The sequence below is a fragment of the Oryx dammah genome, unplaced genomic scaffold (genome assembly GCF_014754425.2).
Source record: "Oryx dammah isolate SB20612 unplaced genomic scaffold, SCBI_Odam_1.1 HiC_scaffold_19, whole genome shotgun sequence".
Classification (NCBI taxonomy): Eukaryota; Metazoa; Chordata; class Mammalia; order Artiodactyla; family Bovidae; genus Oryx; species Oryx dammah.
This window is the reverse complement of record NW_024070203.1, coordinates 23360244-23374215: the sequence shown is the minus strand read 5'-3', so window position 1 is coordinate 23374215 and position 13972 is coordinate 23360244. Positions and strand designations below refer to the sequence as shown.

General features: G+C 50.6%; 1 protein-coding gene across 4 annotated transcripts in view; it reads right to left on the bottom strand.

Annotated features, from left to right (window-relative positions):
• Window positions 1-2265: 2265 nt before the first annotated feature.
• The window catches only part of ASAP1 (ArfGAP with SH3 domain, ankyrin repeat and PH domain 1), a 305942-nt gene continuing 294235 nt past the window's right edge, over window positions 2266-13972 (bottom strand). For all 4 annotated transcript variants that reach the window (XM_040261754.1, XM_040261756.1, XM_040261755.1 and 1 more), the window contains 3 exons: window positions 8975-9456; window positions 7070-7192; window positions 2266-4993 (listed from right to left, as the gene is read on the bottom strand). In XM_040261754.1, coding sequence (XP_040117688.1) covers window positions 4919-4993; window positions 7070-7192; window positions 8975-9456 — 680 coding nt within the window. In that variant the 3' untranslated portion in view covers window positions 2266-4918. The remainder of the gene's footprint in view (window positions 4994-7069; window positions 7193-8974; window positions 9457-13972) is intronic.

Here is a 13972-nt window from a genome sequence, read left to right as displayed (position 1 = left end):
TGCAAACTTCGTTGCGCTTCCTGGTTTACACTTCCCTGCGGCTGACCTGTCCTGCAAGGCTGGGTGGGCGGGCTTCAACCTACTCTCTCTTCGGCAAAGGCAGCCAGGGGACAGAAGCAGTGGAGGCAGCACAAGGTCACGGCTGGGAGCTACACGGGCCCGGACCTCTGGGTTTAGGTATGGCCCCTGCTCACCTCTCAAGCAAACCGACTTTTGGCAAGTTATATCTTTGCCTCTGAGCATCAGTCTTCCTAAACTGTAAAACGGGGAGAACAGTTCCTCTTCAGTGCTGCTGGGATGAGCATGGTTGTACTGATAAGGTACTGGACCCAGCGCCGTGGCCACAATGCTGGTTTAGCACTTAGCGTGCAGAGGGGCCTCCCGGGAAGCAGAGGGGCACGACTGCTGGGGTGGAGCATCCCTGCCTGTGCCTTCAACATTGGTCCCTGTCTGAGCTGCTGCAGGCTCACAACACACCATCCCACCAGCCTTTGCCCCAGTTTTTTGCCTCCTCTGCTGGCCCCCACCCCCACGCCCGCCCCCTGCAATCATCGCAGGCCCCTATGATGGGCACAGACTTCCTTCCTCCAGGAAACCCACTGGCTTTAAACGACCCCACATGCTGCGGATTTGGGGAAATCAAAGATTTCCATTTGGGATGGATGAGAACATCTGGGAGGCAAAGAATGGGTTGAATGACCCAATGATTATCATCCCTCCCACCCCACCCCTGCCACACATACAGCCACATTCTGGGAGGAGGAAGACTCAAAAAATACAGTGGAGGGCACAGGGTCAGGGGAGAGGAGAAAACAGCAGGGCTGGGGAGGGAAGGTAGGGAGGCCGGGACTGAAGCCAGGAAGCCTCAGGCTCACATTGCTGCCATGACTTACTGTGAGCTTGGGCAAGTCACTGTAGCCTACAAGCGGATTTCCTCATCTGAACATGGACAGAGGAGGATTTCTGCCTCACAGACGACAGATTCCACGTACAGGTAACAATGTTGCATCCACTGGTACTGGAAGGACCTGAGGGAGAGAGCTCAGGGAGCTAGCCTTTTTCCAGGATCTCTGGGCCACTGAGGGCTCAGAGTACTGGAGGGGCAGCTTTCAACGGGGGCCAGTCCGATGACCTCAGAGGCTGCTCCAGGTTTAAAATAATACATAACCAATGGAATCATTGCAGCATTTTGTAATTGCAAAGTTGGCTGCCCCTTGGCCTGAAATAGCCAGATAACCATGCCTCTCCCAGATCCATCCTGATGAAGTCTCTGGCTTCTGTGGCGAACGCCATCTTCCCCAACAGCTTGGCTTGAAGGGTTTATCTTGCTGAGGTGAGTGAACAGGCATTGAGAGCTACCAACTTTCATGAAAGGAAACAAAACAGGTGCTTGGACCAACACCATGGTCTTGGTCAGCTTTCCACTGTGGCATTTCTCTGGCTACAATTTCGTGATGGAGACCATCTCCCACCTGGTGAAATCCTGAGGACGGCCCTGGAGCCAGGACCACTCACCTGGACCCTGAAGTGGTCAGTGAGTAACCATGACGGCTGCTGCAGGGGCCTGCGTCTCCCTGAGCTTCCTGGTGGGCTCGCAGCTTCCCCTGGCTTCCTGAGGGAGAGATGAGACGACACACGTTCGGTGCTTAGACTGGGGTGTGCTCACAGCACAGCAGTATCAGTGCTGACAGCTACACAACAGAAGTGCACACACAGCACCTGGCCCAAGTAGGGCCGAAGAACTTTCAGGGTATCCACGTGTAACCTTTGGGGACTTCCCTGGTGGTCCAGCGGCTAAGACTCTGCACTCCGAATGCAGGTTCGAGCTTTGGTCAGGGAACTGGATCCCACAAGCCACAACTACAGGTCCTGCCCGCCACAACAAAGATCACAGATCCCCTGTGCTGCAAGGCCTGGTGCAGCCAAATAAGTACAGAACTATGTATTTTTTTAAAGTTACGATAAAAAAGAAAAGTAACATTTATGATGTTCCAAGATGTGCAGGCTGGGTGCCTGTAGGTGGGGGTGGGTTGGGGATAGTGGGGTCGGGGAGGAGAAAGAACGGAAATGCTAAAGGTCCATGGTTTGTTAAGCCGAGGAAAGTGATGCACATTCTTTATCTGAAGTGAATCTGACCGTAGAAGTTGCGTGACTTGTGTTATCTGTACCTGCCCCACCCCCCACCAAAGCACAGCCAAGTCAAGTTCTAATTTCCTCCAACCAGAAGAGTCGTGGACAACTCACAAAATGACCTTATGTCAGATGTTTGGGATCAACTGAGAATATGTTTATTTAAAAGCAATTTTAAATATTAAAAAAAGTAGAAATGAACACATACAGTACTGAAAAACGGTCACATTAAATACATGTGAAATGACGAGTGTACTGATGTCTAAGCATAACATCCAGATGGGAATTCGGAATTTAACTTGTGGCACTGTGGGATCCCTATACAACATGTTGAAGTTCTAGGCAATAAAAAAATAAATAGCAATTGCTGTTCAACAGTAAAATAAGACACACACTATTTGCAGAACATAACTTTCCCCGCTGCAGGGGGGCAAAGAAGAATTAGCTATTTTTCCCGTAAGGTTCCATACCTTCAAAATACTCTCTATCATATACAAAATTGCAGATAGCGGCTCACTGAGTTTAAGAACAATACCAGATTCAAACTCAACCAAGGTCGCCAAAGATACTTATTTATATCTATTTTTCCTATGTCCCACAGTAAGCTGGGTTAGAGAAAACTCAGATTCCTGATGGAAAACAAAAACAAAACCAGGAAAAAAACAAGTGTTTAAAAAGCATCTGTGTAAAAGTTGCTCTAAAAGAGGAAAAAAGAAAAGGAATTAATTCCATGTAATTTTCGACATCATGCTTTTGTGTGTTTTTTTTTTAAGCCAGTTTATTTTGAGATCAGTTGAAAATACTGTAGGCCACAAAAATGAACAGTGCTTGAATGCAAACTTAAGTGTAAGTGAATGAACTGGGACACTAAATAACTTCGGGAGGTGACTTCCTGTCCAGACACCCGGTCGCTACACTACTGAGCCTGCCAACACTGTGGACCACACACACCAGCACATCGGCTGGTTCCTCGTATCTGTGTGGAGTTCACGTGTGCCGCGACGCTGAGGAAGCAGTTGCTTAAAATCACTTTCTGATAATAGCTGGTGAGATATGTTGCAGGTTTGTCATGCAAGGTTTATTGGTTCAGTGATCACATGAGCAGAGCTAAGTTAATGCTCGCCAAGCACTGCGACTCGATTACAGAGGGCTCCCCTAAGGGTCTGGTTGGGAGCTGTGCTTCTGTGAAATGAACATTTCTCACTCATTGCCAGGATGATCTGCTTAAAAATATTAGTTTCCTGCGCTGCTGCCAACGTAGCCATTTAAGCAAGCGCACTGCCAGGACAACACACGGGCCTTGGAATCTGAGAGCAGTCCCACGGACTGTGGAGTGGAGCTGCTGTATTCTTTCCCCAGATTCAGGCTGATATAAAAGACTGAAAAGCTCAGGATGGTCTTAATGGTCTGATGAACATGGCTGGGATGAGACAAAAAAACGGGAGGGGCAGGGACCCCTGGCAGAAAAGCATGTTTCACAGTGCAATTCATAGCAGCGTTCAGAAACTTGGTTATGAACTGACTTGAAGATGACGTGTCTGTTCGACAGAGCTGGGAAACTTATCTATGACTGGGGTTTAGTAAAGAAAATGGAGAGAAAAAAAAAAAAAGAAGGCTGGTTTCAGCACCCGGATTCTAGAGGGGGGCAGGCGGGGGAAAATGGTGGGCAGAACTGATTTCTGAATTTGTCATCTTCTTGAACATTCTTTTGAAAGTTTAAATTTATCCAGAATGAAAACTAAGAAAAGAATTTAAAATGGACCTGTTAGGGGTGTTAACATAGTTGAAGGATGCTAATTCATAATGTGATATGTGCATTCATACTCTTGAGGAAGCCAAATGACTGACTGGAAACAAATATTTGTTGCAACCTTATAATTTCTGCTTTAATGGCAATCAAGTTTAAAAAAAAAATGTACAGTTCAACTTATCCATACTATTCCTTTATAAAAGGCAGATTTCAGGTAAGCTTCTAAATGCATGCATAATGTAGAGGCTAATATTTTCTGGCAGTCCTTGGTTCCTGAAAGTTGAACTTCATCAGATGTGTCTTAAACTTCTGTGAAAATAGTCATGAAGGATATGTTATTTTTGCATAATGAGGTAATATCAGGGGCGGGCACTCATCTTCTTAAGACAGCATAAACCCACGTGTCTAAACCTGCGTGAGGCTGTGGGCATTATAAAATGCCACCCAACGTTCTGGGTCAGTGGATATTTTGCTGAAGGAATAACATTTACACTGAACTGGGCACTTTTCTGTAATAAATACCAAAGTCGGTTTTTGTAGCTGTAAACTGTATACACAGATAACAACAGGCTGGTCTGTCACGGAGCGGAAAGATTCACCTGGAAGACAGTACCCACCTCTTTGCTAATGTTGCATTTTTCAGTAACACAATGGAGAATACTGTCAGGTTAGGAACAGAGAGGCAATTCTATGCCCTTCAACGGTTGCTGGAGACCATTTCTATTTGCAAAGCCAGCAGTTCCTATATTCCTGCTTGTTTGTTTGCTTGGAAAACAGCATAGAGAGAGATGTAAGTGCTAGATGCCAAGGATGGCTTTGGCAAACCAGTAAGGCGCACCGGGTCCCAAGGCTACCCTAATACTGGCGAAGGCAGAGACCACAGGGTATTTACAACACGCGCTCCGTTCCCCTCCTGAGGCGGCCCCTCCGGGAGCTTCCACTCGGTAACAGCAGCTATTTACACGGTGTGCACGGGGTCCCGGGGAGGCAGCGGTCTGGTATGACCGGCGCAGACAGTCTGAAGGCTCTGCTTTTCTGCTAGTCGGACAGGATGTGGACAAAAGACACTGGGAAGACGCCCTTCCTCTCGGGCTGCCCCTCGATGTGCCCAATCTGCAGGGAGAAAGGAGAAGGGTCAGGCAGGAGGCAGCCGGTGGGTCCAAGCGCCCCCGGAGCTGATGCTGATGCAGGCCCCAGGCAGACAGAATGAAGGTGCCATGCATGGCGAAACCGCTTTCACAGGGGTTGCTTTGCCGGCAGGCAGCCCCGGGAGGCGGACGGTCCTGGGGCCCTCACTTTCTACACGAAGGGACAGGAGCCCCGAGGGGTGGGGGGCCTACCATGGTCTCTCCTGGGCTGCAGCCTCAACCACGCGCTCAACCAGGCCGCTCGGCCGCCTCTCCCGCTGGGCGACCTCACAAAGCGTGCTAAGCCTGTCTGTAAAACGGAGCTGAAAAACCCCTGCTTCTCAGGCCTGTGGGGAAGCTACATTCTATACATAAAAAGGGCTGCTAGGCACCAAGAACTTGCTTTCTGGTTGTGGTGGAGGAGAGGATGCTGTGAAAGTCTGAGAGTGATGAGGGCAGATTTTACAGCTGTTTTCTTGTCTGCTGCCTAAACCTGTCAGCCATCGTTACCTGCCAAGGCTCCTAATAACCTCAGTTACATGAGGATGAATGCATCGAAGAGAACCCTATCAGGAAAAAGACCAGCGACACGCACGCTGGCTTCGGACAACCATCACGGAGAAAGATGGGCGGCCTCCTTTGCTCACCGGGCCTGGGGCCTTGGGTGGTCAGCCGGGCCTCTGCACAGGTTTCCATCTGGACAGAGGGGTTAATAGCAAGGCCAGGATGACCCACGTCATCGGGTCTCAGCTGGCATCATGCGCGTGAGTCCTCAGACATTCCTGTGAGGGAGGGGGACTTGTGCCTCCCTTTTCAGAGGGGGAAACAGGCTCACAGAAGGCTGCACCCAGGGCCAGAGGGTGAGTCACGCCGGGATTTCAGCGCCTGTCTCCTTGTCAGGGATCTAACCCACCAGACTTCACGACAGACAGAGAGAGGGAGGAAGGGGGTCTCTGGTTTGTCAGCCCTGGTGCTCCTGACATTTGGGGCAGGGGGTTCTTTGTGGTGGGGGCTACCCCACACATCACAGGATGTTCAGCAGAGGCCAGCAGCACCTACTCTGGCCAGGCCCTGACGAGCAGAATGTTTCCAGATATTGCCACATGTGGCTGGAGAGTGAGACTGCCCTGGCTGAACCACTGCTGCGGCCCAAGGAGCATCCCGACGGCTGTGACTGGGATTCTGGAGTCAAGGTCTGGGCCCAGGGGGAGGAAAGGCAAAGGGCCACGAGTGTGCCTGTGTGTGTGTGTTTCTGGGTGTCAGCAGGTCCTAGGCTCAGCAGTGAACCACAGGTCCCTTTCTCGGCACAGACGGCCGGGCGCTCTGGGCAGGATGGGGCTCCAGCTGCCAAGGAAGCAGAATTTCCACGCCAGGCGTGGGAAGTGATCGCCTTGGAGGCGTCCACCCGCTGCCCCTCTGTCCAGCAGGGCCCACCAGAGGCTTCCTCCCCCGACAGCCTGGACAGCTGTGGACACTTCGGGTCCCCTGCAGCCACCCAGGACTCAGGCAGCTCCCAGGCAGCAGTGGGGAGACAGGGCTGCCTCTCCTTCCTGACGCCTGGGCAGCAGGTTTTCATGGAAAGGAGCTGTCACAGATGGTTTCCTTGAATCCTCCCCTGAAGTCACGTGAGGCAGGGATCCTCCTGATAGAACTTCAGGCTGGACGAAGATGGAGCCTGAGGATGTGTGGCGGGGGTGTGTGTGTGTGGAGGGGTGGGGTGATAAAGCCTGAGGATGTGTGGCGGGGATGTATGTGTGCACAAGTATGTACGTGTGTGTGTACCTGTGTGTGTGGTGATGGAGCCTGAGAACATTTGGCAGGTGTGTGTGTGTGGTGGTGGTGGGCAGTGGTGTTGAAGGGCGAGGCCTGAGCAGAGCTGGCTGGGCCAGTGTTGAATGAGCTTCAGTTTTACATCTGAAAAGCCAGAAAGTACCTGCAGCCTGTGTGATGAGGGTACTCTGCTGAGCCGGTTTTGAAGCTCCCGGCTACGAGGCACGACAGGCACTGTCCTAGGGCGCGTGTGCGGGCTGACCACGGACAGCACCACGCGGCTGGTACGTACCCACCACTCCTGGTCCTCCTCCCCGGTGACCACGATCACCTCGCCCTCCATGAAAGTCAGCTCATCGTCGTTGTCTGCCTGGCAGTCATAAATGGTCTTCACTCGCCTCACCTTGCTCTTCCCCTTCAAGAAAGCAGTGGGGTTTTAGCTCACAGGACAGACTGAAGGGAGAGGAGGACACGATGACCCAGGGTGAGTGGCTTCACCTCGCCGAGCCAACCTCAGTTTCTCCTTGATGAAAGGGGGGAGCGCCCCCAGCCCTGGGTGCTCTCCAGATAGAAGGGGCCCTCTGCCCAAGGCAGCAGGGGAGCCCAGTGAGAGTGGAGGGGGGCGGGTAACCACCGATGACTTCCATCTGAGAGCAAACATCACGGGGAAGGGATCAAAATCCAGCTTCACCAGAAATAAGCGATGTGCCCGACCACGCCCCACCCCACCCCGCCCTGCCCCGCGGCAGCCTGCAAAGATGACAGCAGATTCTAAAAATGGTTTGGGGAAACATGATGTAAAGCAGACCAAACACATGCAGCATAAACACATTTCTCAGCCCCTCATGCAAAGCGCCGTGTCAGCACACGCTGCTAAAACAGAGCAGGGGAGCCCGGGGTGGGGGCGGGGGACTCCAGGCAGTTCCCCAAAACGTTTTAGTTTCTGACCCATGTTGATTCGAGCTTTTGGTTGTTAGATTTCCAGTTCTCTGCAAACAGGAAGATGGAAATAGAGAACTGACCTCCCAAAGGATGTTTCTGGCACCTGGCTTATTAAATAATTAGGAATTTTAAAAAAGCAAGCTGTCCCACTCAAAGCCTGGGGTCAAGTGCTCTTCCTCTCCGTCCGTTGGTTCCTCCCTCACTCTCCCTGATGACCCGCTTGCTTCTACAATTCCCCTTCCTGGGCTAAGCCAGAGCTGGTGGGGTCTGAGAAACCGAGGGCTACGGCCAGTCGAGGTCTTAAGTCTTTTCAGCTCTGACTGTAAGCAAACTGGAAGACCTATGTGTGGCCATTTATAACAGGGAGGGTTAAATGAGATAATTAAACGGTGAAGTGTGCAGTAGCACAGACTGGAATCGTGTACCTATCAAGGCCAAGGGTGGTGCTCAGGCTTCTCGAGAGCCCGTGAAGAGCAAGCATCCATCGATGAACATGCTTGTGGCCTCCCACCCGGCAGAGGATCTGTTTCACTATTCTCACCTTTCCTTTAGTATTGAAGGGACACACTTCTATCACAATGTTGTTTTTTCATGGGAAGATGTGAGCAAGGCTTTTGGTCCCCCCCGCTAACTGTGTTCCTTAACCCAGGGTGCTCCCACCCCTGTCAGGGTGCAGCGTGGGCAGGATAGGCAGTACAAGAGCATCTTCCCAGAGCTTCATTTTTCAAAAAAAAGATTTTTTTTTTAGGGAGTGGGGAGGGAAAGGAATGTTTAAAGCAAAAAGGACATACTATAGAGCAGAAGGCATTTTGTGAAAATGAAGGGGAGGAAGACTTCAAACCAAACTCTACGTTGGTTGGTACAAGTCTCTTTGGGCTTTATGTCCAATTCCTCCAAAAGGTGCAGAGAGAAGCTGAGGTGTGAGGCCGCTTTCCCAGGACCCTGGGAAAGGAACGGTCTCCTACTCAAGGACCACAGACAAGGGCGACCACTTGCTGGGCGCTGCTCGTACTTCCCTGCATTTCATTGCCCATGAAGCCAGGCAGTGTTCTAGCCCCTTTCTGTGAAGGAGGAGACGGAGGTTCAGGGCTGTGAGGAGGTGGCCACGGCCCCGTGGTCACAGGGCAGGCAGGTCCTGACGCCTATTCGCTGGGGTCCACAGCCCGGCCCCAACCCCCAGGCCCTGCGCCCCCCACAACACCCGACCCCGGGCGGGCCGGGTAAGCACGTGCCTGGGTTTCCGAGCACCACTCACCGTGTTGATCTTCCTGGGCAGCGGCACGGGTGTCTCTGGCAGGGTGGGCGTGAGGTCGTTGGCGTCCTCGGACGCCTGCTTGGGGACGTTCGGGGACAGGTCCGCCGGGTGTGGCTTGGGGGCGAGCTCCGGGGGTGGCTGGGCCTTGGGCGAGGCGTCTCCCGTCTGGGGTTTTGCCAGCAGCTCCCCGAGTTGTGGCTTGGGAGGCAGGTCCTTCACCTGGGGCTTGGGGGGCAAGTCTGCGAGCTGGGGCTTGGGAGGCAGGTCGCCCAGCTGTGGCTTTGGGGGCAGCTCGCCTGGCTTAGGTGGCAAGTCTCCAACGGGGGGTTTGGGAGCCAGTTCCGTGGGCTTCGGGGGCAGGTCCCCGGGTGGCGGCTTCTGCGGTAACTCTGCCAACTGGGATGACTTCTGGAAGATCTCAGGCGGGACATTGGCTTTGTCGAGGGAGAGATGATGGCTGGTCTCTGTTTTCCTTAGTGCCACTGCGGGAGGCGACCACAGAGAGGGTTCACGGGCAGGACCGACCCTGAGCGGGCGCCCCAGGCAGTCGCAGGCCCAGACCCCACATGAATTGGCCTGCTTTTAAAAAAGTTGGAAGCCTGGAGGCATCTACCTTACAAATGGATGATCTTATGCCTCAGTTATGTAAGAATAAGACATCCAAACTCACCCAGAAGTAAAAAAAAAACAAAAAAAACAAAACAAACCAACAAACCCAGAACTATACACACAATAAATCCTCTGGAGAAGGGAATGGCAACTTACTCCAGCGTTCTTGCCTCGAAAATTCCATGGACAGAATATGCTGGTGGGCTATAGTCCACGGGGTCGCAAAGAGTTAGGCATGATTGAGTGACTAACACTCTCACTCTTTCATACACATAATACAGATTACAGAAAACTGAAAGGTGAAGAGTTAAGAGGGGAAGTTTCCCGTAAGTCCACTGCATAAATCAGCCACTTAAAACGCTTTGGTGCAATTTCCTTCTGGACTTTTCTATGCATTTTTCTTAGATTAAACATCTATCTGCTCTTATCTATATACTGATTTAGCAAGAATATTCGCCACGTTTATACAAATCGTTCATTAGTGCTAAGCATATACTTTTAATGCTGCACCCTATTCCATTCTATAGTGGTATCGTTCTAATTTCTCATGTTTTATATGATGTACACACTGTGTAAGAGGGAAAAAGTTTCTCCTCTTACCACTCCTGCCTACCACCCCTTTGAGGTCAACTCCATTCCTTTTTAGTGATGCCCATATGTATATATGTGAATATGTGTATATATGAATGTATATATATATGAATTATCTTTAAAAACCTGGGACTACAACAAATACATTAAATGGGACTACAATACCTACATTGCCTGCAACTTGGTTTCCCATATTTGGGAGAATTTCTATTAACATGGGATACATACACTGGAGAAGGAAACGGCAACCCACTCAAGTATTCTTGCTTGCTACAGTCCATGGGATCGCAGAGTCAGATATGACTGAACGACTCACACTCACTCACTCACTCACATACACACACACACATACAACATACATTGTCTACAACTTTGGTTTTTCCCCATTTAAAATGCTTGGGAGAATTTCTATTAATAAGTCACTTCCTCCTCCTCCTCTCTAAAGGTTGTGCAGCACTCCATCGCTTGGAGAGTCTGCGGCCTGAACCTTTGCACAACTCTAACCAGTGGAACTTAAGACATGTCTCCAAATTGAGCTCCACTACTTAGTTACCAGCTGTGTGACCTTGAGCAGGTTGCAAAAGCCCTCACCTTCCTCATCTCTAAAACACGAGCTGACATAACGAACTTGCCAACAGGACGAGGTAGACTCTAGGTTCAGTATCAGAATATTACGGAGCATTGTCACTGTTGCTGAGACAAGGTTCCTTGAGGCCAGGATTCACCAAGCACATAGTGTGTGCTCAGCGAGGACACAGTGGACTGAAGCACACTGAAGGAGCCCAACTAGGAACTGTATTCTAAAGACACGACACTCAGAGAGAGACTTAAAATGTTTTGTTATTTTAAAAGTAACGAAAACCCCAGTGTTGTAAAGTCATAAGCTACAATGCAGCTGTTCCTGCTCGGGGCCTGCCAGCCACATCCCTTCCTAAGGAACTCAGACTTCATGGGCCGGCCAGTGAGCTTTGGCCAACGTGGCACAGTTCAGAAAGTGACAACAGGCCCATCAGATTCCTCTCTTGGAAGCAAGACACTGGGGTAAACAAAAGTCTGAGACAGGCGGTGATGGGGGAACAGCTGGGGGAAACCCCTGAGGCAGCGGGGCTGAAAAGCCTAGCTCTGAGCCACACTTACGGGGGAACAGAAACCGTGAGGAAGTGCTGGGCCGCCCAAACAGGCAACTCCGGTTCTAGGAATTTATCCAAAAAGGGGATCACAGCCAGGGCACATGCCTGTGCCAGGGTGTTCAGCATGACAGTGTTTATAGTGGAAAAAAAAAAACAAAACTGTGAACCGGGTGAACGTGGAAGAGGACAGACTACTTAACATGGCCCTGTATCAGATAATGGAGCACTACGCAGCCAGTAAGAGTACAGTTAATCTCATGGAAAGGGCTCTTGATTCACTGTATGACAAAAACCAGCTTAAATAGTGACAAGAAAAAATCATAGAAAAAGACCGAGAGGACCAACTAAATTGCTTTACCCTGGGTGGCGAGACTTTGGGTGGTTTGTATTTTCTTTATACTTCTTTGCATTTTTAAAATCTAGAATGAATATAGGTTCATTTTATACTACAAAGAAATATGAAAAGAGACAGTCTCCCCTCTAAAGAAGTCTCTCTGACTATTTTATTTCCAAGATGATCTTGTGTTTTCCCCTCTCTAATTCAAAGTCCTTTGTGAGCTTCATTCTTTAAAAAAAAAAAAAAAAAAATTATTTATTTGTCTGTACCAGGTCTTAAGTTTCGTCATTTGACCTTAGTTGTGGCATTTGAGATTTTCCCTGACCAAAGATCGAACTTGGGCCCCCTGCGTTAGGAGTGTGAAGCGTTAGCCACTGGACTACTAGCGAAGTGCCTGAGCTGCATTCTTAACTCTGATGGGCAGACCAGCAAATTTCCCCCCAAAGTTGGATGACACAGAGTACTCTGCTCGAATGAGGACATCAAGAACAAGAAAGGAGTGAGAATTCCACCCCATCCCTGGGACTTCCTTGGGGGGCCAGTGGTTAAGAATCCACACTTCCACTGCAGGGGATGTGGGTTCAATCCCTGGTCAGGGAACTAGAATCCCGCATGCTGCATGGCACAGTTGAAAAATAAGAAAAAGACCCGGGGGGTTATGGTCCAGCTGGTTCATGCAGGCAAGGTTGGTTGGAAACAAATAGATTCAGCCCTTTGGACAGCAGTATGACACAGAGCTCAGGTGCTAAAACACTCTGCCCTGGGCTGTGACGGTTCTGTTCCTGAGAATAGGCTCTAAGGACATAACTGAGAAGGAAGAGGAAGGTGAAGAAAGAGCCCACGTGCTCTCAGCTCATGTTTCCAACAAAAGGGGGCACCAAGCAGAGGATGGCGGCCGCTTGATGACAGAATCCTAAGTGGAAAAACCCAGGATGCAGGGCTGGACTTTCACTGTGATGACAGCTAGGGAAGAATGTAAGGGACCAAGGGCTGTGTCACAGCCCAACACTATGGTGACTCTCTTCAGGTTGGAGAGCCCCCTGAAGTTTCTCTATTTCTGCCCTTTAAAACTCATTAAACAAATGGCTCCATGCAGCAGTTAATCCTCAGCTGAGGTTTTCACTAAGCCCTTTTGAAGAAGCCCAAAGGATTACCTGGTGGCTCAGATGGTAAAGAATCCACCTGCAAAGCAGGAGATGTGGGTTCGATCCCTGGGTAGGGCAGATCCCCTGGAGAAGGGAATGGCAACCCACTACAGTATTCTTGCCTGGAGAATGCCATGGACAGAGGAGCCTGGAGGGCTACAGTCCATGGGGTTGCAAAGAGTCTGACACGACTGAGCAACTAACACTTTCAAAGAATTAAAAAAAAAAAACAAGTGATGTTTGGGAGGCAAAAAACAGTGAGGTGTGGTCAGGACAGTCCACATGGAAGTGGTGGCAGGTGCTGGGGAGGACAGGCGGGCAGAAGGAGCTGCACCCAGTCCTTCTCAGCGTCACAGACGCCCTCTGCCTCTGGCTGAGGAGGCTCAGAAATACACCTGGACTCTGCTTGTTTTCTGGGTGAGACAAGGACACACTGGATGGATGGCACAGGAGCCACTGATATAACACAGAGCACCCTAGCTCTTCTGCTGGGGAAAGACTGCAGGGCCAGGGTGGAAGCAGGCAGACCAGGGAGGAGGCTGCAGAGTCTAGACAGGAGAGCATGGTCCGGGAGACCACGGTGAGAGTGGAGACACGGGAAGATACAACCAACAGAGAACCAACAGTGTGTGTGGAGGATGAGGGGCATGGGAGGAAGGGAGGAGCTGGGCTTCTCTCCTAGGTTTAAGATCCAATCTCCTGGACCTGGACAATATCACCTGTAACAGACAGGGATGCTGTGCAAGGAACAGGTTTGGCTGGAGGGGTGTGTGTGCTGTGTGTGTGTGTGTACCTGGATAATATCACCTATAACAGACAAGGACGCTGTGCAAGGAACAGGTTTGGCTGGAGGGGGTGTGTGTGTCTGTGTGTATCTGGACAATATCACCTATAACAGACAAGGACGCTGTGCAAGGAACAGGTGTGGCTGGGGGGTGTGTGTGTGTGTCTGTGTGTACCTGGACAATATCACCTATAACAGACAAGGACGCTGTGCAAGGAACAGGTTTGGCTGGGGGGTGTGTGTGCTGTGTGTGTGTGTACTTGGACAATATCGCCTGTAACAGACAGGGACACTGTGTGAGGAACAGGTTTGGCTGGAGGGTGTGTGTGTGTGTGTGTGTGTTGGTGTGTGTGCTGTGTGTGTGTGTGTACTTGGACAATATCGCCTGTAACAGACAGGGAC